Source organism: Narcine bancroftii, chromosome 7 (genome assembly GCF_036971445.1).
Source record: "Narcine bancroftii isolate sNarBan1 chromosome 7, sNarBan1.hap1, whole genome shotgun sequence".
NCBI lineage: Eukaryota > Metazoa > Chordata > Chondrichthyes > Torpediniformes > Narcinidae > Narcine > Narcine bancroftii.
In genome coordinates, this window is record NC_091475.1 from 178,669,676 (window position 1) to 178,693,430 (window position 23,755).

The 23,755-nt window shown below is 43.4% G+C and overlaps 1 protein-coding gene across 2 annotated transcripts in view; it reads left to right on the forward strand.

The window, feature by feature from the left end:
* The window catches only part of pan3 (poly(A) specific ribonuclease subunit PAN3), a 186,892-nt gene that overhangs the window by 12,069 nt on the left and 151,068 nt on the right, over positions 1-23,755 (forward strand). For both annotated transcript variants that reach the window (XM_069891523.1, XM_069891525.1), the window contains exons 3-4: positions 4,050-4,122; positions 12,971-13,038. In XM_069891523.1, coding sequence (XP_069747624.1) covers positions 4,050-4,122; positions 12,971-13,038 — 141 coding nt within the window. The remainder of the gene's footprint in view (positions 1-4,049; positions 4,123-12,970; positions 13,039-23,755) is intronic.

Sequence of the window (23,755 nt, forward strand, 5' to 3'; positions counted from 1 at the left end):
CGCCTCGCTCCCTTCGCCTAGCCATCCCGCCTCGCTCCCTTCGCCTAGCCATCCCGCCTCGCTCCCTTCGCCTAGCCATCCCGCCTCGCTCCCTTCGCCTAGCCATCCCGCCTCGCTCCCTTCGCCTAGCCATCCCGCCTCGCTCCCTTCGCCTAGCCATCCCGCCTCGCTGCTTTTGCAATCACTCCTCTCCCATACTCTTTTGCTCAGAAGCCAGCCAACATTTTTCCATACCTTGATGAAGGGATCAAGTCCAAAACGTCAGTTTTGTGTTTTTTTAAACCTTGGCTACATAATGGATACTGCTTTACCTGCTGAGTTTCTCCAGCCTTATGTTTTCACTTCAACCCCAGTGTCTGTAGATTTTCGTGTTTTACTTCATCCTCCAAATGTGGTCTGATTAATGCCTCATAAAGCCTCAGTAGTAACATCCCAGCTTTCCTATTCCAGTTTTCTTGAAATGAATGCTCACATTGCATTTTGGCCCTTTACTGCAATTTTACCTGCAAGTTAATCATCAGGAACCCTGCTGTTAGGACTTCCAAGTCCTTTTGGTCCTCTGCTTTCTGAATTCACTCATTATTTAGAAAATAATATTCTTTATTCCATTTACCAAATTTCTATGCACTGTGTTCCATCTGCCAAATCTTTGTCCGATGAAGACCTCTGCAGACTCAAAACTACCTGCTCTCCACCTATCTATGTTATCTCCAAACTTGGCTGCAAGACCATCAATTTTGTCATCCAGATCATTAACATACAGTGTGCCAAGTAGCGGACCCAACACTGACCCCTGCAGAAAACCACTAGTTATTGGCAGCCAACCACTTTGTCTTTTGCCAGTCAAATAATTTTCTTATCCATACCAGTACCTTTCCTATGATACCATGCATTTTTGGTATTGACGCCCCATTTTTTTAAGGATCTTGCAAGCATTGTGGATACCAACATGGAAAATTGATCTGAAATTGCCACAGCTGGAAAACAAAATAATGGTTGTGAATTTGGATTGTTGGAGGTTACTTTTTTAAAAAAAATATGAGGAATATCAAAATTGTACATTTGCTATTTTTATGTTCATTGTGCCTTTAAACAAAATTGCATATTGCATTAAAAAAAATACCAGATAATTATTGCTACAGGTACAGTCCCTTGTATCTGAAATGCTCGGGACCAGACGTTTTTGGGTTTTTTTGGTTTTCGGAACAATGGAACTAAGCAGTACAGTAACATCAGCAGAATACCTGTGTCAGCAGGTTAACAACAACAAAGAATGGCAGGATTTTTTGAGAACCAACAAGTGGAAAATTCATATGAAATAATGTTTAGTACTTACAAAATAAAACATGATCTCTGCTTACAAAAGAAGCTAACTGCAACACCAAACATTAGAAATTCTCCTCGATGGATTTTTCGAATGTTTTCTCCAGTGTCATTTGCCTCATTAACAATGTTTTTTGTCTTTTGCTGCTGCTGGTTCCTGGCACATCCCCGCTGCTGCTGGGAGCCCAGGGTCTCCTGCTCGGGAGCTCAAGGCGACTTCTTTGATGTGGACAGCACCGCACCCGATGTTGAGAATTTGAAGTAGCCGTCACCAACTCCGGCTGTAGCCGATGCTGAAGACTTGGACCCAGCTCCGTTTGGCAATCTCCTAGCCAGGAGCAAAGATTTTGCTTTGTATCACAGAGCCTTGTTGTTACCGAACTGGTCTCAACAGAGCGTCAGAGCTCCAAATGCACAAGTCAGGTGGTGAATTTTTTTTCAACTTGTGACGTCATGTCGGCACTAAAAAAAAATTCAGTTTTTCGATCTTTTTGGTTTTTTGGAACTTTGGATACGGGGTACTTGACCTGTAATAGCTGTCTTGTCCTTGTGTGAGGGTTTTCTGTTCAATACAAATCAGATAAGACAAATGGGTAGAGGAGTAGTCATATTCACTTAGGCAGTTCATCAGAATCCAGGATGACTAGCTTCCACTCTTATTTTTTTTGTGCTCTGAAGTGACTACAGAAGATGAACAGAATACACACTTATTTGTGGAGCAGCTCTTCAGCCATCAGGATGGGACAGTTGAAGAAGACCCTGTCAATGACTTTCCTTTTGACAGATGACAGGGAGTCCCTTGTGGAAATCAAAGTTCGATATCTTCTTTCTTCGAAGTGGTCATGATTATGGCTTTGAGCCAGGTGTTTGGGATATGAGCAGGTATTGAGGAAACATGATTTTTACAAGGCTAAATAACAGTTAATTGTTGGAAGCATAAACAAGGAAACTTTACTGAAAACCACTAAACACTTTTGAAAACTGCAGTTACAGTGTTTGCCCAGGCAGCATTGGTTCAGAAAATGTTTATTTAGCAACTCTCTCTCCTTGAGTTCTGCACCTTAAGAACCATAGAACACTAAGTATCGAAACAGGCCCTTTGTCTCTTCTATTCTACCTAGTCCAGGTGACCTGCAACTGGAACATAGCACAACATTCCCCTCCCATCCATATACCTATGCAATCTTTTATTAAATGTCGATATTGAACCCATATCCACCATTTCTGCTTGCAGTTAATTACACATTTTCATTACCCCTGTGTGAAAAAGTGTCCCTCCCATCATATTCCCCTTAAATATTTCACCTTTCACCTATAACTGTTTTTACGGATTTTAGGCCCAGAAGATAAAATGGCCAGTGTCATTGACAATAAGGATTTAATATTTAGCAATCAATAGAAAAGAGATGATGATGGTGTTTTGATTTTTCAGATCAGAGTGAAATATATTTTTGGGTAACTACCATTTGGTTCATTATCTTTTGCTGCATGCTACAAGCAAAGAGCACAATTTCAAAATTTGCAAGTGAAGGACTGGTTTTAGACTTCACTTTAGATGTAACCACTGATAAAATAAAAGTTTAAGTGCCTCACTGCTGATACCTGTGGAATGAGTGGCCATTGTGGTGAAGAAGCAGAATTAAGTAGCAATGGAATGTTCATATTCTCCATCTGAAAACCATCTTGACATTTCTCTATATGGAGAATTCTCTTGCTATTTTAGGATGTTTGGCTTTACATGGAAGAATTTTTTTTTTGTTTTTCAATTTAAAAAAAAATGCAAAATCCAGATGTTTGGTTAACTAATGTTTTATGTACAAAGAGTTTGCAAGTCCAGTTCTACATATGCACAACTTTCATTCACGTATGCATAGCTTGAACTAGAAAAATATCAATTCCGAAAATATCCCATGTCACTCTAAATCAGGATACTATCCATTAGGCTAGCAGGTGGAGGGAATTTTTTTTTTGTGCAGTAAAATCAAGTGTTAGCTGGTAATCATTCCAGCAAGAAGGTGTCCAAATCTGCCCTTTTCCTACAATCCGTGACTCCTTTGTAATCATTTGAATTATCTTCAAACATACTCAAAGCTTGACAATGTAGGACATTAAAGTTACCAGGATTGTTTATTTGATGAAACATATGTGAAAACATAATGTAAAAACCTACAATAAGCACTGCTGGTTTATGATATGCACTTTGTGTATCACTGAGAAAGGGAAGTCTGTAATTGCATCAAGCAGTTTGTGTCCCAAATGAAATCCTTTCCACTATATCATTGTCATACTATTTACACGTCCTTTTGTTCATTTTTCCAATGTGTGTTTGCGGTGTGCCTGTACTTCTCTCAGTTATTTATATGGTAGACTGGTAGCATTCTGCTTAAATATGTCTTTCTTCATTTGCTTCTTTGATATAAAGCCAAAAAATGCACAAGATATTCAGCGGATCAGGGAGGTTCTGACCTTCTACTAGTTCTCCTGAGAGTATTACAACATCTTCTCAGAAAGGATGCTGTACTGGCATTGGTCCTCCAATTGATATCTCATTTACCTGTACCTGAAAATAAGCCCCTTTTCAATAAAGATAAAAATGTTTATAATATTGGTGAAGACATCCAGGAAGTAATTGTATTCTGTACTAATATGTAGTGGATTTATGTGCCATGAGATAATGGACATCATAAGAGATGGTCATAAAAATACTTTTTGTTTATTTTCCACAGAGGCAAGCTAACAGCAGCAGTTCACCCAGCCTGTTGAGTGATTGTGCCAAAGCCTATGCTTGTGCAGGACATGGTAAAATATAATTTTATTATAATTCATCTAGAAAAAAATAACCTCATAGCTGTTCTGAGATTTTATTTAATGATTTAGGATTTTGCTCCTCTTATTTTGAAAAAATCAAATTCTAGAAATGTAGGTAACTGTTGTGTGTTATTGTTAGTGTCCAAGTATGTCCAGAAGTGTAAAACTCCAACTGTGCTTGTAATGTTGCATATAAAAATATTTACTGATGACTTAATCTCTCCTCTTTGTCCTGGCTCTGTTCTGGATGATCTCAGATCACAGAATTAAAACATAATACAGTGAGTGCTTGGAATATGGAATTAAAAAATATTAGAAATATTTAGCAGATCAGAGATTGGTGTAGTGGTTAGCTCAATGCCTTTACAGCGCCAGTGATCGGGGCTGAGGTTCAAATCCCATGCTGCCTTTACGGAGTTTGTATGTTTTCTCCTTGTCTGTGGGGTTTCCCTGGTTGCTCCCATTTCCTCCCAAAATTCAAAACATACTGGGGGAGGTGTAGGTTAATTGGGCAACACAGACTCGTGGGCCGAAATGGCCTGTTACCGTGCTAAATTTTAAATTGGGCAACATTAGGGGAAAGTCATGGAAATATTAGGTTTTAAACAGAGATCGAGAAAAGGTGGTTTAGGAGGAAAGAACAAAGAGGATGTTTGTGCAGAGCAAAAAGATGTATTAAGAGAAACAAAATATGGTATTACTGGAGCTATAAGAAAGAATAATAAATTATTGCTGGTGGATACTCTCAAATGACAATGATCATGAGTTTGTCATGTAAATTTGCACCAGAATTCCTGCTGCTGCAGCTGGATAGGTCCTTTGTAAATAAAAACTGGCAAAAACAAGAAAAAAATGACAATAGTGTACGTAATTGACTTAAAAAGACAATAAATACCAAAGATCAGATTATAAATTATCCAGTTATTGTGGTGCAAAAAAAATTGAATTTGCATTAGTGTAGACCACCCTTTTGTGGTGTCTGAGCAGTTCTTGATGAGTGAACCAGGAGGTTTCACAAGCATGTTAGCCGTTGGAAAGAAACTATTCTTAAACTTGGAGGTACTGGCTTCTATATCTCTGACTGGAGGTAGCAATGAGAAAAATAATCGGATTGTTGTTTGAAATTGAATTCATTTTTGAGTTTAGAAGGCCTTATTGGAACTGTTAGGTTTTTATTGAGCTTTTTGTTAGAGGACCATAACCATTTACAGCCCTGAAAGAGGCCAGTTTGGCCCTACTAATTCGTGCCAAACATCTTCTCCCATCTAGTCCCACTGACCTGCATTTGGTCCATAAACCTCCACACCTCTCCAGTTCATGTACCTATCCTTGAATATTAACACCAATCTCACTTCTACCACCACTGCCGGAAGTTCATTCCATACCCCCACCAGCACCCTCTGCATGAAGAAATTCCCCCTTATGTTTCCCTTAAACTTTTCCCCTTTTACTCTCAATCCATGCCCTCTTGTTTGAATCTCTCCCACTTTCATGGAAAAAGCCTATCCACATTGACTCTATCTGCCCTTCTTATAATTTTAAAGACCTCTATCAAATCACCCCTCAACCTTCTACACTCCAGGAAATAAAGCCCCAGCCTGCTCAACCTTCCCCTGTAACTCAAACCCTGAAACCCAACAACATTCTTGTAAACTTCCTCTGCACTTTCTCTATACTGTTTATATCCTTCCTGTAATTCAGTGACCAAAACTGGACACAATATTCCAAATTTGGCCTCACCTATGCCTTATACAATTTCAACATAACATCCCAACTCCTGTGTTCTATACTCTGATATATTAAAGCAACAGACAAAATGCCTTCTTTATCACCCTATCCATGTGATTCAACTTTCAGAGAATTATGTACCATGACTCCTAAATCCCTTTGTTCCACTGCACTCCTCAATTGTCTACCATTTTACGTGTATGTCCTATTTTGATTAGTCCTACCAAAATGTAGCACCTCACATTTATCAGTGTTAAACTCCATCTGCCATCTTTCAGCCCACTCTTCTAACTGTCCTATATCACCCTGTAAGCTTTGATAATCTTCACTGTCCTCAACAACTGCCAACATTTGTATCATCTGCAAATTTACTAATCCAATTTGCCACCCTATCATCTAGATCGTTAATATACTTGACAAACCGATCCCTGAGACAATCCACTCATCACTGGCCTCCAATTTGACAAACAATTTTCCATCATTACTCTCTGGCAAATCCCAGCCAAATATTGTTGAATCCATTTCCCTACTTCCACCTTCCTTACTAACCTCTTGTGGGGAACCTTGTCAAAAGCCTTATTAAAGTCCAAATAGACAACATCCACCACCTTCCGCTAATTAACCTTTTAGTGACCTCCTCGAAAAACTGTATAAGATTTGTTAGACATGTCCTACCACGTACAAAACCATAATGGAGAACGCATAGGGATGAAGTGGATCAAAGTATTTCAAACAATTTTTTTTTTAGTTTTAATATTCTGTAATATGTATTAATTGGTCATCATGTCAATGCACAAAAAACAATGTTTTCCATCTTTCCACATCTCTTTCCTCTCTGGAATAGATGCTGAATTGCTAAAAGGAATTCTGCCCTAGGTAACAAAGTCATTTATATTTCAATTCACTTACAGTTCACATTTAGTGCTTAGTTCCAAAATGGAAAGGTCACTTCTAATCCCTCTTTGATTATAGTGTATATAAAATGTTAACAGTGGCAGAGGTGGTGTTGAATATATATTTTTTAAAAATTGGAATGGTTTCATGAGTCGATCAGTATCTAGCAGTTAGATTTATTAATTAGTCCATTTTGTTATTTGGACATGTTAACTTTGAGAATAATAAAACATTCCATAACAATATCAGTGTCACTGATAAAACTGCACTCGATTAAGCAAGGAATGAAAAATGGTAAGTGGGAATGGAAATTTGATGTTACAGCCAGAACTATCATAATCTTAATGACTGGTGGAGTAGGTCTGAGGAGTCTGGCGACAAACTGGTTGTTCTAATCTATAGCTATTGTAATGCTTAGTACGAGTTTGTATGTCTTTCTGCATCTGTGTGGATTTCCTCTTGGTAGTCTAGTCAAGTTTATTGTCACCTAATTGCACAAGTACAACTTGACGAAACAGTGTTCTCCAGTCCTCGGTGCAAAACATGCAGACACACAACCAGACATAACACATACAGGCAGACAATACTATGTAGTACAAGTATTTAATATACCAATAAATAAATATTGTTGCATAAATATGAGAGTCTTGGATGGTATATGTGAGTAGGTCGTTCAACATTGCCCATGGGAAGAAGCTGTTTCTCAGCTTGGTGGTACTGGCTCTGATACTCCTGTATCTTTTTCCCGATGGGAGCAGCTGAAGGATGCTATGTATGTGGTGGAAGAGGTTCTCAAATATCTTGTGCTCCCTCTTTAGTCAACGATCCCAGTAGATCATATTGAATGGTGGGAGTGGAGACTCCAGTGATCCTCTCTTCCACTCATATGGTCCTGTGAATTGACCTCCTATACATTTCTCTGCAGTAACTGTACCACATGTTTAGCCAAATTCCTGTCAAGATACAGAAAGTACAACCAAGCCACACAGTGCAATTCAAACAGACTATTCGAATAATGCTAGCGGGAATGAGCAGTCTGTAGTATTGGGTAGACAAGATCACCTCACTGAGACTGGTCTCATTCAAAGAACACAGTCACAGGGTATAATATTTAAGGGATTTATTTTCCTGCATACACATTGGATAACATTTCTTTGAAGGTAATGATACATCTTATGTTTTACATTTTGCATATACTCTTCCTAAAGATAGGGAAATGATTTGTTGTTTTGGTCATTTAATCTCGTATATCAGTTATAATTAAGAACATCCTTCTGATATACAAAAAATCAACAGAAGTCTGGAAAGGGTTGCTCATAGTACACAACAGTATCTTCTCTGACTGCCTGATTTCTGGTTTTCAATTTACACATGTAAATGGATATTTCATAGTAATCTTAGAGATTCTTGAAATTGACAATGGTGACTAAAGCTTCAGCACTAAAACAATGCCATTCAGGGACTGAGTGGTGCTGGATGCTTATTGCAGCCTTTAGATCTCTTCTCACAAGGTAGTAGTCAGTTCGCACTCTTATGTTAAAGAGATCAGGCAGGCATTAGGATATGGCTCAGAAGAAGAGGTGAGAATTGATTCCTGTCTGGAATGTCCTTGGTTTCTCTCACTCTCTTTCCCCCCAACCCCAGCTTACTGGCAAAGTCTGTGTGATGGTTTCTTCATCATAATCCCCATAACTAGATATTCTATAGCTAATATTCTACACACACCAGTCAGCCAGGACACTCTTGATAGAGCTCCTGTAGAAGGTTGACATAATGATGGCCAGTAGCCTTGCCTACCTCAGTCTTCTCAGGTAGTGCAATTGCTGCTGTGCTATAATAAGTAACTAAAGTTACTAAAGTGGCTTTAGTTGCCCATTCAGAGCCAGCTCTTCAGCGCTTTACGTCCTGCTTTGCGGAAACTGCCAAAATGTTTGGCCTGGAAGTCAGCCTGAAGAAAACTGAGGTCCTCCATCAGCCAGCTCCCCACCATGACTACCAGCCCCCCCACATCTCCATCGGGCACACAAAACTCAAAACGGTCAACCAGTTTACCTATCTCGGCTGCACCATTTCATCAGATGCAAGGATCGACAATGAGATAGACAACAGACTCGCCAAGGCAAATAGTGCCTTTGGAAGACTACACAAAAGAGTCTGAAAAAACAACCAACTGAAAAACCTCACAAAGATAAGCTTATACAGAGCCGTTGTCATATCCACACTCCTGTTCGGCTCCGAATCATGGGTCCTCTACCGGCACCACCTACGGCTCCTAGAACGCTTCCACCAGCGTTGTCTCCGCTCCATCCTTAACATCCATTGGAGCGCTTTCATCCCTAACGTCGAAGTACTCGAGATGGCAGAGGTCGACAGCATCGAGTCCACGCTGCTGAAGATCCAGCTGCGCTGGATGGGTCACGTCTCCAGAATGGAGGACCATCGCCTTCCCAAGATCGTGTTATATGGCGAGCTCTCCACTGGCCACCGTGACAGAGGTGCACCAAAGAAAAGGTACAAGGACTGCCTAAAGAAATCTCTTGGTGCCTGCCACATTGACCACCGCCAGTGGGCTGATAACGCCTCAAACCGTGCATCTTGGCGCCTCACAGTTTGGCAGGCAGCAACCTCCTTTGAAGAAGACCGCAGAGCCCACCTCACTGACAAAAGGCAAAGGAGGAAAAACCCAACACCTAACCCCAACCAACCAATTTTCCCCTGCAACCGCTGCAACCGTGTCTGCCTGTCCCGCATCGGACTTGTCAGCCACAAACGAGCCTGCAGCAGACGTGGACTTTTTACCCCCTCCATAAATCTTCGTCCGCGAAGCCAAGCCAAAGAAAGATAATAAGTAAGGAGATATGTGTCCACGATAGGTCGCTAGTTAAGTGAACTCCAAGGAACTTGTGGTTGCACTCTCTCTCTCTGACAGTTATTGAAGTGTAGTGAAGGATGATCATTTCTGTTCCTTCTGAAGTCGACGATCATCTGCTTTGTCTTGTCCACATTTAGACTCAGATTGGTACTGTCTCTTGTAAGGTAAAACATCATGAGATGGGAATGTGTAAGGAGTTACCCTGTGCAGGGCTGTAACAAGATGTGAATGCATCCTTGTACTTACAAGATAAGAGAGACATTGATGGATTGAGAGGCAGGAAGCTAGCAGGGAAAGGATAGCAACAGTTTTAGTCATTGGACAAGTAATGATATGATGATGTTCTAAGCACGTATCCAAGGGTATAAAAAATCACCATTTTGCTGATAACGGCAGAATGCATTCTCCGACTAACATTGTTAGTCGCAAGTGTTACAATCCGGTAATAAAGAACAAAGAACCCTGATTTCGACTCAGTCTGGTGTTTGTCTCACTCATTCATGAACAAAGCAGACCTAACACTCTCCAGACCATTAGATTTTCTACCTCTTCTCTGTAGTGCGACTCATCATTGTTGATGATGGGGCTAACTACTGTTGTGTCATCCACAAACTTGGTCACACTGTTAGAGTTGGATTTGGCGATGTAATCAATAGGTCAGTAGCATGAACAGGAGTGGGCTGAGCCTGAGTTGCACCAGTGCTCAGCGTGATGATGCTTGACGTTCTACTACTGACCTGAACAGACTGATATGATTTTATCCCAGGTTCCAAAGACATAAGGGGCTAATAGATAATGGCTATATTAGGACACTGAGGGCTTGTGGGCCAGTAGGAACTGATACCGTTCTGTATCTCTAAATTAAAAATTAAAATAATGTAAACATGATTTGTAGCATGAAGAAGATCAAATAGCAGAATATAGTTTGAGTCTTTATTTTGTCTTTTGACCACAATCTTTAACTTTGCAACGCAGAATTCTCTTGATACTTTACCATTTTAAGATATGACTGTTCAGATGGCAGAGAGATTGCTTGCTTTGGTGTTGGGTATATTTAGTCATCTAATATTGTTTATTGATCAATTTTTATCAAAGAATTTTGGTTTGTTGTGTGAGTTTCTGAAGTTTGTAGCAAAGCCATTTGTTACTCCAGTATAAAATAAAGCTTAAAAATACTTTCTACTGTATGTTGCTAACAGTTACAAGGTAAAGGATTAAAATCCCACAATTATGTCAGTTAATTTTCAGTACCTTGGTTAGAAAATTGGATCTTTACTAGAATGGACAAGTCCATTTTTTTCCTTTTTGATGCATTGTGTATATGTGTATATCAGATGAGTAAAGCATTTTCATTCCTTATGTGAATGGTAGGTCTTAGTTACATGCAGATTTTGGAGATTAATTACTGATTACTTTATTGAACTGTTGTACAGTTGCTGAAAGTTTCAGTAATTTTGTTCTACCACAAAATTAGACATATTAAAGTTTCTATTAAAATTGTATGTTGGTGTTGTACTAAAAATGACTAAAGTAAATTAGATGAGGATGTGAGCATTACTTATCAGTAACATTAATCAATACTTTAGTCTGATATTTGTTGTCTTTTATCATTCTTAGCACAATTACATAGTATTCTGTGGTCTGGTGAAAGGTAGTTTTTCAGAATCTCCTTGTCCATGAGGGAAAAGTTAATTGAGTTGTAATCAGTTCAAAATTCTTTGATTAAAATTGCTGATTAATCAATATCTGCCAACTAAATTGGGAGGGCTAATCCCAAAGCTGTCTGCTACCTTCTTTAACAATCATGGGTCCTACACCCCAAGTGGTAGAGAGTCAAGAAGGTAGAAATTGCAAAATGCAAATTCAAGAGTCAAACTACAGCACAACCCTGATTATCTGAAATCTGATTCTCTTCAATCCTCATTTATCCAAAATTTTTTCAGAGCCAAACTGACCTCACAGGTTGAAAAAAAACAACTCACTCAAAGTGAAATTAGAACGACGGTTTGTCCTAGTTTCAGGTAACCCCCTCCCCTCTCTCCATTTCTTCTTTACCTTCCACTATTGACTTTTCTTTCCAATTCTCCCTCTCAAACTGTGTGCCGCTGTCTCGTAGCTACAAGTGGTTGGAAGAATCCTTGTCCTGGCGTCATCAAGAGAGCGGCCTCCCGGACAGGAATAGGACCTCTGGCTCAATAGCGTTCCCTCTTATCTGTTTCCCTCCCTCTCTCCCTCCTTGGCACTCCGGAGCTCCTGATGCCGACTCCTCGAACCCTCCCCTTGGCCTATGTGTGCAGTAGGCCTAGGGGAGGATTCAGGGTCGGGACTTGGGTATCAGGAGCTCTGGTGACCAGGGATCCAGGAGCTCGCTGACTCGCCAGTGAGTGTTCCACTGGCCTGGGAAGTCTTCCTGAGGATCAATGGCAGTGGTGGGGATGCGTCAGGGATTGGCGGTAGCGGTTGGAATGTCTTGATGATCTGGGGTGGCATTGATTTTTTTTGGTGAGAATTAAACATTATTTTAATGCTTAAAAAGCCTTCCCTTGTTGTTTGTTGTAGTTTAAACATTGATACAAGTGATTTGCTGTTGCTACTTGTCTGTTTTAAAAAAAAAAGACCAGTTAACCACCATTTATCCGACATAGACCTGGTCCCAACTATTTCAAATAATTGGAGTTGTACTATATTATTAATGGTGAAGAAGCATGTTGCCTTGTGGACATCTTGAAATAAACTAAGAGTTCCAGGGAGTGTTTTTAATGCTTGATATTGTTATTCTCTCATTGGAAAATGCTTTATTTCGGAGAGGAGAACTCTATTTGGTATCTAGTAGATATAATAGAAAGTAGAACAAGCGATTGGAGCAGTTGTATGCCACCTGGCACTTGAAGTATCTTTTTGATCGTAGCTGATCTGCTCTAGATCTTTTACATTTGTTTCCCTTGGATCTCAATTCTTTAATCTTTCGAAAATATCTTGCAATTGTCCATGTAAACTATTTAACTATGTTGTTTAAATCATTGATTCTAGCTCAATCAAAAGTAACTGCTAAGTTGGGCATCCTTTTGAGAATTTGGTGTTTCAAACATATTCTTTTGCAAGTCTCATATAATGTATATCACCTTCTGGAAGTTGGCTGCCAAAAGGTTGCATCTACTATTATGGTACCTCTATTGTTTCTTGATTTTTATTTCCCAATTTAGACATGTGGCTTGTCATCTACTCAAGACAGTTGGAGAATGTCTTGAATTGTTGACCTTGTCAGCAATTCCTATATTTCCTAAATGAATAATTTAAAAAAGAAATGCAAATTAATTTTTAATCTGAGAACTTTTTTTCTTACAGATCAACTAAATTTCCCTGCTTCGTTGTTCAGTGATTTTTCTAGCCTCAACATCTCCCAAAGGAGAAAGGTAGGCAGCTTGACTATTACTTAAACTACTAATGACATCACTGCTAAACTTTATTTTCCTATTGCTTTCATTTCTGTGCCTTGTTTTTTTTTTCAACAATTTTCAATAGGTAACTTTCTTCCCTCATCCTTTATGTGGGTGATTTTAAAAGAAAGTTACACAGTTCTTGAAACTGTCTTTAAACCAAGAAGATAAATGAGGAACCTCTGAATTTTCACCTTTTTTTTTACTGTATCAATTTGTTGAGATAATGGAAAGCAAAAGAATGAGTGAACTACAGGTGCACTATCCTTTGTTCGGAACCCTTGGGGGACAGTGTGTTCTGAATTTTGGATTTTTCCGGATTTCGGAAAGCCCACCCGAATTGTGCTGCCGCATCCACCCCCACCCCCTTCCAGTCGCCCGGCAGTCTCCCACGACTGCCGGTCCCTCGGCACCCCCGTCCACCTCCCCCGAATGTCGGTCCCCACTTGCCGGATTTTAGATGTCCAGGTAAAGGATCGTGTACCTGTACCAGTAAAAAGACAGGAATTTAATCTATATAATATTTGGATCAAATGCCCTCCGGGACATTGAAGAACAGATTATTAGGCAGATTTTGGAATTGAGCAGAAATGACAGGGATATTGTTATGGGAGACTTTAACTTCCCAAATATTGACTGGCTCCTCCTTACTGCAATAGGGATCGATGGGGCAGAATTTGTCAGGTGTCCAAGAAGGATTCCTGACACAGTATGTGGACTAGCCAATGAGAAGAGAGACTATACTGGATCTTGTACTGGGTAGTGAACCTATTAAGGTGGCAGACCTCTCAGTGGGGGAGCATTTCAGTGATAGGGACCACTGCTCCCCTGAACATTAGCATAACTATGGACAAGGATAAAAGCAGACACAATAGTAAACTGTTTTAATGGGGGAAGGGATGGGATGAAACAGGAACTACGGAGAATAAATTGGAAACAGATATTCACAGCAGAAAGTACAGAAGTAATGTGGAAAATGTTTAGGGACCTCTTGTTCTAGATAGGTTTGTCATACTGAAACAGGGAAAAGATGGTAGGAAAAGGGAACCACGATTGACAAAGCAAATGAGACAGCTGGTTAAGAGGAAGAAGGAAGCATACATTAGATTTAGAAAGCAAAAAAAACAGGAAGGGCTCATGAGAATTGTATGGTAGCCTGGAAGGAACTTAACAAAAGGAGGGGGCACAGTTAGCATAGTGGCTTATGCAATGCCATTACAGTGCCAGCGATTGGGATTGGGGTTCGAATTCCTTGCTGTTTGTAAGGAATTGATACGTTCTCCCTGTGTCTGCATGGGTTTTTCCCAGGGGGCTCCAGTTTCCTCCCAACATTCAAAATGTACTGGAGTTTGTAAGTTAATTGGGTGACATGGGCTCGTGGGCTGAAATGGCCTGTTACTGTGCTGTATGTCTAAATTTTTTTTAAAAAGTGGGGGCATGAGAAGGCCTTGGCTCGTAGGATCAAGGAAAATCCTAAGGCGTTTTATGTTTGGGTAAAAAGAAAAAGGGTGATGGGACTGAAGGTAGGGCTGCTTAAGGATAAAGAAGACAATGTGGCTAAAGGCTGAGGAGGTTGGGGAAGTCCTATACTGGTATGTTTTTACATCAGTGGTGGGCAAACTACTGTAGAGGATTCTTAAGGTCAGGATTATCAAGCATTTAGAGAAGTACAGTCTTCTTGAGGATAGTCAGCATGGCTTTGTGAGGGGAAGGAGGTGACTCATGAACCTGATTGTTTTTTGACAAAGTTACAAAGGAAATTGATGAAGGTATGGCAATTAGATATGATGTATATGGATTTTGGTAAAGCATTTGACAAGGTCCCGCATGGAAGACTCATTCAGGAAGTCATGAGGCATGAGATCCTTGGAACCTTTCCTGTATGAATTCAGAATTGGCTTGCCTGGAGAAAGCAGTGAGTAGTAATGGACAGGAAGTATTCTGCCAGGAGGTCAGTGATTCGTGGTGTTCCACAGGGGTCTGTTCTGGGACCTGTGCTCTTTGTGATTTTTTTAAGCTTCAGTGAAGAAGAGGGATGGGTCAGTAAATTTGCAGATGATGCAAATATTGGAGATGCTCTGGATATCGTTGAAGGCTGATGTAGTTTGCCACAGGATAGAGAGTTGGGTAGACAAGTGGCATCAGTTCAATCTGAATAAGTGAGAGGTGATGCAGTTTGGTAGGTCCAATTTGAAGGTAGTTACATGGTTAATGGCAGGATTCATAACCGTATGGATGAATAGATGGACTTTGGGGTCCAAATCCATAAATCTCTTAAGGTCGCAGCATACCTATGGTATGCTGGACTTCATTAAACGGGGAATTAAGTTCAGGAGTTGTGACCTAATGTTGCAGCTCTATAAATCTCTGGAGATGCATTGTGTTCGGTTCTGGTCAGCTCGTAACAGAAAAGATGCGGAAGCTATAGAGAGAGTGCACGTGGAGGATATTGTCTGCATTTAAGAATGTGTCTTATGAGGCAAGGTTAACAGAGCTAGGGATTTTCTCTTTGGAGCAATGGAAGATGAGACGTGACTTAATAGAGGTCTACAAGATTATGAGAGGCATAGATAACAAAGACATTCAGCACAGTTTTCCGAGGGTGGGAGTAGTAAACAACAGAGGACATCTGTACGAAATGAAGGGACTTAGGTTTAGGGGAGACATGAGGGGTATGTTTTTTTTTAAACTGATTTATGGGCGCCTAGAATGCATCCGGTGGTGATGGAGGCTAGGATAAAAGGGGGATTTAAGAGAATCTTAGATTCATGGATGAAAGATAAATAGAGGGTTACGAGTTAGAAAGGGTTTAGTTTTTGTGGTAATTATATATGGGTCAACACAATATTATGGCCCATAGGGCCTGTACTGTGCTGCAATGTTCCATAACAAATATCTCATGCCATCAATACGCACGGTTAGTAAAACACTATTACTGTGCCAGGGACCTGGGTTTAGATATGGCGCTAAGGTTCTCCCTGTATCTGCTTAGGTTTCCTCCGACTCTCCAAAAACTTATGGGGTTTGTAGGTTAAATGGTATATTTGGACAGCATGGGCTTGTGGGCTGGAAGGGCCTGATAACCGTACTGTATGTCTACATTTAAATAAAAAACAAAATGCAACTCATTTTACAACATACTGAGTTAATACTTTTCTACTGGACCAGATATTTTTTAAGTGAAACATGACAGGCTGCAGATGTCGTTGATTGTAAAGACACTGAAATGGTGGAGGAACTCAGCTGGTTTTTTAAGCATCCATAGAAGGCAAAGATATATTGCTGACGTTTCTGGCCTGAGCCCTTCAAGGAAAAATCAGAAAAGGCAGAAGCAGGATGTGTCAGAAAGTCTCTGAATTCAAACAATGGGAGAGGAATCCAGTCCAACAAAAGGAGTTAATTGGATGTAGTAAGGGACTAGGTAGAATTTATCAAGTCGGCGAAAGAAAACGGGGAATGGAGAGAGGATGGAGGAAGCAGGGGGTGGGAGGGTTTTTTTCACAAAAGCCAGAGAAGTCTATATTAATGCTATCTGATTTTAGGGTGCCCAATTGGAAGATGAGGTGTTGTTCCTCAAATTTATGGTTGGTCTCAGTCTGGCAGTATATGAGACCAAGGAAGACATGCTGGCAAAGGAATGGGATGGGGAATTGAAATTGGTGGCCACTGGGAGATTCACGCTATTGCGGAGGACAGAACCACCAACTCCCACAGCTTCCTCGACTACACTTCTTCCCACCCTGTTTTCTGTAATGATTCCATTCTCTCAATTCCTCCGTCAGTTGCATCTGCACCTAGGATGAGGACTTTCATGCCAGATCATTAGAGATATTATCCTCCTTCAAACAATTGTGGCTTTCTCTCTGCCACCATCAACTAGGTCCTCACATGCATATCCCCCTCTGCCCCCACGCACAGCAGGGACGATTCCTCTTGTCCTCAACTACCACTCTGCCAACCTCTGCATCCAATGCATCCTACTCCGTCATTTCTGCTGCCAACTACATGATCCCACCATGAGTTCATATTCCCCTCTCCTTCCCTCTCTGCCTTCTGCAGGGACATTCCCTCCATGATTCCCTTGTCCACTTCTCTCTCCTCACCAATTGTCCCCTTGGGTCCTACCTCTTTGACCACAGGAGATGCTCCACTTGTGCCCACACCTCCTTCCTCAGCACCCTTTGGGGCCCCAAGTAGTCCTTCCAATTGAAGCAACATTTCACTTGTGAATCTGCAGGGGTTATCTACTGCATCTGGTGCTTCCGCTATGGTCTGTACATTGGATGCAGACTGGGAGATTGCTTTGTTGAGCATCTCAACTGGATCTCCCAGTGGCCACCCATTTCAGTTCTCCATCTTGCCAAAATGCCTGGCCATGGTCTCGCATACTGCCAGACTGGGAAGACCTTATCTTCCGACAGGGCACCCTCCAACTGGATGGTATTAATATTGACTTCTGTAGCTTTCGTTAAACCTCTCCCACCACTCCTACCACCCCCCCCCCCCCCATCATTCTCTGTTTCCTTTTGCACAGACATGATAAATTCTACCTAGTCCCTTATCATATCCAATTTCCCTTATCATATCCAATTAACACCTTTTGTTGGTATGGATTCCATCCCCATTGTTTGAAGTTTTGAGACTTTTTGATATATCCTTCTTCTGCCTTTTTTGATTGTTCCATGAAGGGCTCAGGCCCAAAATGTCAGCAATATATCTTTGTGTCGTATAGAAAAGACCTCATGCAGCATGAGTTTTTCAAGCTTTGTTGGGACCAAGGTAAACTGCCTCAGGATCTTCGTGATGCCACCATCATCACCCTGTACAAAAACAAAGGCGAGAAATCAGACTGCTCAAACTACAGGGGAATCACGTTGCTCTCCATTGCAGGCAAAATCTTCGCTAGGATTCTACTAAATAGAATAATACCTAGTGTCGCTGAGAATATTCTCCCAGAATCACAGTGCGGCTTTCGCACAAACAGAGGAACCACTGACATGGTCTTTGCCCTCAGACAGCTCCAAGAAAAGTGCAGAGAACAAAACAAAGGACTCTACATCACCTTTGTTGACCTCACCAAAGCCTTCGACACCGTGAGCAGGAAAGGGCTTTGGCAAATACTAGAGCGCATCGGATGTCCCCCAAAGTTCCTCAACATGATTATCCAACTGCACGAAAACCAACAAGGTCGGGTCAGATACAGCAATGAGCTCTCTGAACCCTTCTCCATTAACAATGGCGTGAAGCAAGGCTGTGTTCTCGCACCAACCCTCTTTTCAATCTTCTTCAGCATGATGCTGAACCAAGCCATGAAAGACCCCAACAATGAAGACGCTGTTTACATCCGGTACCGCACGGATGGCAGTCTCTTCAATCTGAGGCGCCTGCAAGCTCACACCAAGACACAAGAGAAACTTGTCCGTGAACTACTCTTTGCAGATGATGCCGCTTTAGTTGCCCATTCAGAGCCAGCTCTTCAGCGCTTGACGTCCTGCTTTGCGGAAACTGCCAAAATGTTTGGCCTGGAAGTCAGCCTGAAGAAAACTGAGGTCCTCCATCAGCCAGCTCCCCACCATGACTACCAGCCCCCCCACATCTCCATCGGGCACACAAAACTCAAAACGGTCAACCAGTTTACCTATCTCGGCTGCACCATTTCATCAGATGCAAGGATCGACAATGAGATAGACAACAGACTCGCCAAGGCAAATAGCGCCTTTGGAAGACTACACAAAAGAGTCTGGAAAAACAACCAACTGAAAAACCTCACAAAGATAAGCGTGTACAGAGCCGTTGTCATACCCACACTCCTGTTCGGCTCCGAATCATGGGTCCTCTACCGGCACCACCTACGGCTCCTAGAACGCTTCCACCAGCGTTGTCTCCGCTCCATCCTCAACATCCATTGGAGCGCTCACACCCCTAACGTCGAGGTACTCGAGATGGCAGAGGTCGACAGCATCGAGTCCACGCTGCTGAAGATCCAGCTGCGCTGGATGGGTCACGTCTCCAGAATGGAGGACCATCGCCTTCCCAAGATCGTATTATATGGCGAGCTCTCCACTGGCCACCGTGACAGAGGTGCACCAAAGAAAAGGTACAAGGACTGCCTAAAGAAATCTCTTGGTGCCTGCCACATTGACCACCGCCAGTGGGCTGATAACGCCTCAAACCGTGCATCTTGGCGCCTCACAGTTTGGCGGGCAGCAGCCTCCTTTGAAGAAGACCGCAGAGCCCAGCTCACTGACAAAAGACAAAGGAGGAAAAACCCAACACCCAACCCCAACCAACCAATTTTCCCTTGCAACTGCTGCAATCGTGTCTGCCTGTCCCGCATCGGACTGGTCAGCCACAAACGAGCCTGCAGCTGACGTGGACTTTTTTTTACCCCCTCCATAAATCTTCGTCCGCGAAGCCAAGCCAAAGAGAAGATAGAAAAGACCAGCTGAGTTCCTCCAGCATTTTGGTGTTTTTACAGATACTTTTAAAAACAATTTTAATCTAGTAGTCAGCAAAATCATTGATTATTCTCTTGACCAAGTTTGTTATTTATGTTGATTTCTTGAACTTCAAGTGGTTATTTTTATGAATTACTCCTGGTTTAATGTGATTATTGTATATTGTGTTCCTTTGCTAGAACTGAAATGGCAAGAACTAAAACTATTTTAGGCAGTTGACAATATTTTTTGAACTTGGGATGGTGATAATTAATGTAACAATATTGGGTTTCCTGCACACGGGTACATTCTTACATGACTATGCCTTCATCCCTGCTTGCTGTCCCTGCTTGCTATCTGTTGGCTCTGCAGCGGGGCCAGTGCCATGTTGGGGATGCTGGCTCCTTCGCTACCTTAGCCGCCGGTTTGCTTGCTGGGACCAGTGTTGCTGCATGGTCTGCTGGCTCTTGGTTGCGCTCACTGCCCAGAGCATCGGTCCAATTGCTGCGGTAGCATGACACTACATGAACCAACCCCCCAAAACTGACGGTATTGTCTTTGGTGGCCTGCCTCTCTTGCATGGAGTTGGCGGCTCGTCTGGGCATTTTGCTGAGTCCAGGTGTGCCGGCTTTAACTTGTTCGTAGTGAAGACCTCCATTTTGCCTTCGACCTCCATCTCAAACGTGGCGCTGTTGTTGCGTATGACCTGGAAAGGACCCTCATATGGCCTCTGTAGTGGCTGACTGTGTGGACCCCTGCGAATGAAAACATACAGTCCTGCAGGTCTTTGGGTATGTTGCTCCTTACTTGTCCGTGCCTTGTTGGTGGAGTCGGGGCCAGGTTGCCGGCTCATTCCTGTAACCTGCGGAGAAGTGCTGCTGTGTCTTCTTTTTACTTGTTTGGAGGTGGTGCGAATTCCCCGGGGACCATCAGTGGAGCTCTGTAGACGAGTTCAGTGGAAGAGGTGTTGAGGTTCTCCTTGGGCGCTGTGCAGATCCCCAGCAGTGCCATGATAGTTTGTCTACCCAGTTGGATCCCTGTAGTCTGGCCATGAGTAGATTTGAGGTGCCTTTGGCTCTACCAGCCCATTTGATTGCAGGTGATAGGCTGTCATGTGGGGTTGAGTGCCCCATAGGCTGGTGAGGTCAAACCATAAGGTGGAGATGAATTGGGCCTCTCTGTTTGATGTAATGTGGGAGGGTATGCTGATCCATGCCACCCAGGAGGAGATGAGGGCCCTGGCACATGAGGTCGTGGAGGTTTCTGGCATCAGGACTGCTTTTGGCTACCGTGTAAAACGGTCAATCATTCTGAACAGGTAGCGGAACCCCTGGGATACTGGTAGGGGTCCCATGAAGTGGATGTGGTCAAATCTTGGCTCCATGGGCTCAAAGTGCTGTGGTGGGATCTTGGTATGCTGCTGTACTTTGGCTGTTTGGCACTGCGTGCACGCTTTTGCGGAGAACATACCACATATATTTGCTGGCCACCAATCGGACTGTGGTCCTGAGAATGGGTGACCTAGCCCGTGGATGGAATCGAAAATCTGTTGTCTCCAAGCTGCTGGGATGATAGGTCTGGCCTGTCCAGTGGCCACTTTGCACAAGAGGGTGGCATTACTTGTGCCAACCGGGTGTCCTTGAGTTGCAGTCTCGATTATAGCTGTCCTGTAGTGGGGCATCTCTGCCTCGTCTTGCTGTGCCTTTGCTAGCATCTTGAAATCCACTTCGTTTGATAGCGCGTGGATGTTCTGCCTGGATATTGTGTCCTTGCCCGAGATGTGCTGCAGGTCTGTGATGTACTCGGAGATGTATGACACATAAAGTTGTTGGCAAGCTGACCAGAGGTCTGAGATTTTGGCCAGGGTGAAAGTCAGGAGATTGTGGTTGATAAAGGCTGTAAATGTCCTGCCCTTGAGGAAGTACAGGATTTGGCGGATGGCTAAGTACAGGAATTGGCGGATGGCTAAGTACAGCGCCAGTAGCTCTCTGTCAAAAGCCCTGTACTTCAGTTCTGGAGGCCTCAGATATTTGCCGAAGAAAGCCAGCAGTTGCCAACTCCTTTTGACCTGTTGCTCCAGAACACCACCGATTGCCGTTCCTGAGGCATCCACCGTCAGGGCTTCCTTGGCCTTCATAAAAGCCTCCGCTGACTCTTTGTCCCATGTTACGTCTTTGGCCTTGTCCGCCATCTGGGTGAACAAGTGTTGCATAGTTCTGGCAGCTGAGGAGATGAACCTGTGATAAAAGTTGATCATCCCCACAAACTCTTGTAGTCTCCTGATCATGCTGGGCCTAGGAATCTTCCGGATGGCCTCCACCCTGCTGGGTAGTGGTGTGGCCCCTTCCTTAGTTATCCTATAGTCCAGGAAGTTGATGGTCTCCAACCTGAACTGGCATTTGGCTGGGTTGATCATCAGTCCAAATTCGCTCAGCTGGGTGTAGAGGTTGCGGAGGTGCACCACATGTTCTTGCCGGTCTTTGCTCTCCACAAGGGTGTCATCTAAGTAGAAGAAGGTGCCATCCAGGTCTTGGCCCACTGTGTCCATCAGCTGCTGAAAGGTTTGCGTGACATTCTTCAACCCAAACGGCATGCGCAAGAATTCAAACAAGCCGAAGGGTGTGATGATGTCTTGGGGATGTGATCGGGGTGTACTGGGATCTGATGGTATCCCTGAATGAGGTCCACATTCGAGAAGATCTTCACCCTCTGCAGGCTGGCTGAAAAGTCTTGTATGTGCGGCACGGGGTAATGATCTGGCATTGTGGCCTCGTTGAGACCACAGTAGTCGCCGTACAGTTTCCAACCCCCAGTGGCCTTGGGCACTATGTGCAGGGAAGGTCCATGGGCTGTTTGATCGCCATACTATGCCAAGCTCTTCCAGCTTCTTGAACTCCTCCTTTGCTAGTTGGAGCTTCTCCAGGGGGAGTAGTCTAGTGGTGCGTGGAGCGGAGGGCCTTAGGTGAGAATGCGATGCGGCACTCAGTGCTGTGGCATCTCTATGGTGAACTGGGGGGGTAAGCACAGCTGGGAACTCTGACAGGATCTTGGTGTGCTTGTCCATGGATTGCTGCACTGAGCTCAGGTGGGAAGCTAGGAGCCTGGCTATCTTGAGGGGGAAAGTCTGGAAAATCTGTGCATGAACCAGTCTCCGACCCTTCAGGTCCATCAGCAGGCTGTGGGTGCGTAGGAAGTCTGCCCCGAAGAGCAACTGCTGCACTGCTGCCAACGTGAACACCCACGAGAAGGTGGGTGTTAGACCTTGCATGTGCCATAGATCCTGATTGTGTTGCTCTTAGCAGCCCTCAGCGTGGGGCCCACTTGCCTGTTTCTGGTTTCCTACCCTGATGGGGGCATGACGCTGACCTCTGTATCTTTGTCCATGAGGAACTGCCATCCGGATTGACAGACCCTTATGTTTAGGAAGCTGTCTTGTTGGCCAACCGCCATGGTCACCAGTGACGGATGGCCCAGGTGTTCCCCAGGAACATGCATCGTGGTTGGCCTCGGCGGGCTCTGGAACCCCATCGCTGGTGATAGAAGCACCACTGGTCATTGGGCTCACCTCTCTTGTGGGGTTGCTGTTCCTTCGGCGGGCCAATCCGGGTCTGGCTGTGGAGTTTGGCTCCTAGTCCATCCAAATGGAGCAGATGTGTCCTTCTCTCACGCCATGAGAACCCGCAGGTCTCAATGAGCAAGTCTTTGAAGGTGGTGTAGGTGCCTTCCGATGGGGGCCCCTGGATGAAATTGTCCACCAGCTTGCCATGTCCAGGTCCAGGGCACTTAACATGTGGTAGTACCGGGTGGACTCTGCTGTGATCTGCATGATCTGAAACTGCTTCAAACCATAGGTGTGGTTGGTTTGACCAGAAGGTCGGCAGCTTCAGGGCGACTGCGTGGACTGCTACCGGCTCGCTCATTGTTGAGGTTTAGATGTCGTCTTAACCGTTGGGGTCACCAATTGTAGCTGCACACTACTCAAAGTAAAGACACACTCACACACGAGTTTAGTCAGGTATAGGTCTGGTTTATTGGGGCTGAAGCCCGACTTTTATACAGTTTGTGTTTCTGCCGTTTGCCCCCTTTTGCTGACGTCACCACTTGCATAACAACAGTGGGTTTCCCGTGTGCGGGTACATTCTTACATGACAATACCTTTGTCCCCACTTGCTGTCCCTATCTGTTGGCTGTGCAGCAGGGCTAACGCCATGTTGGGAATGCTGGCCCCTTCGCTGCCTTAGTTGGCGGTTTGTTTG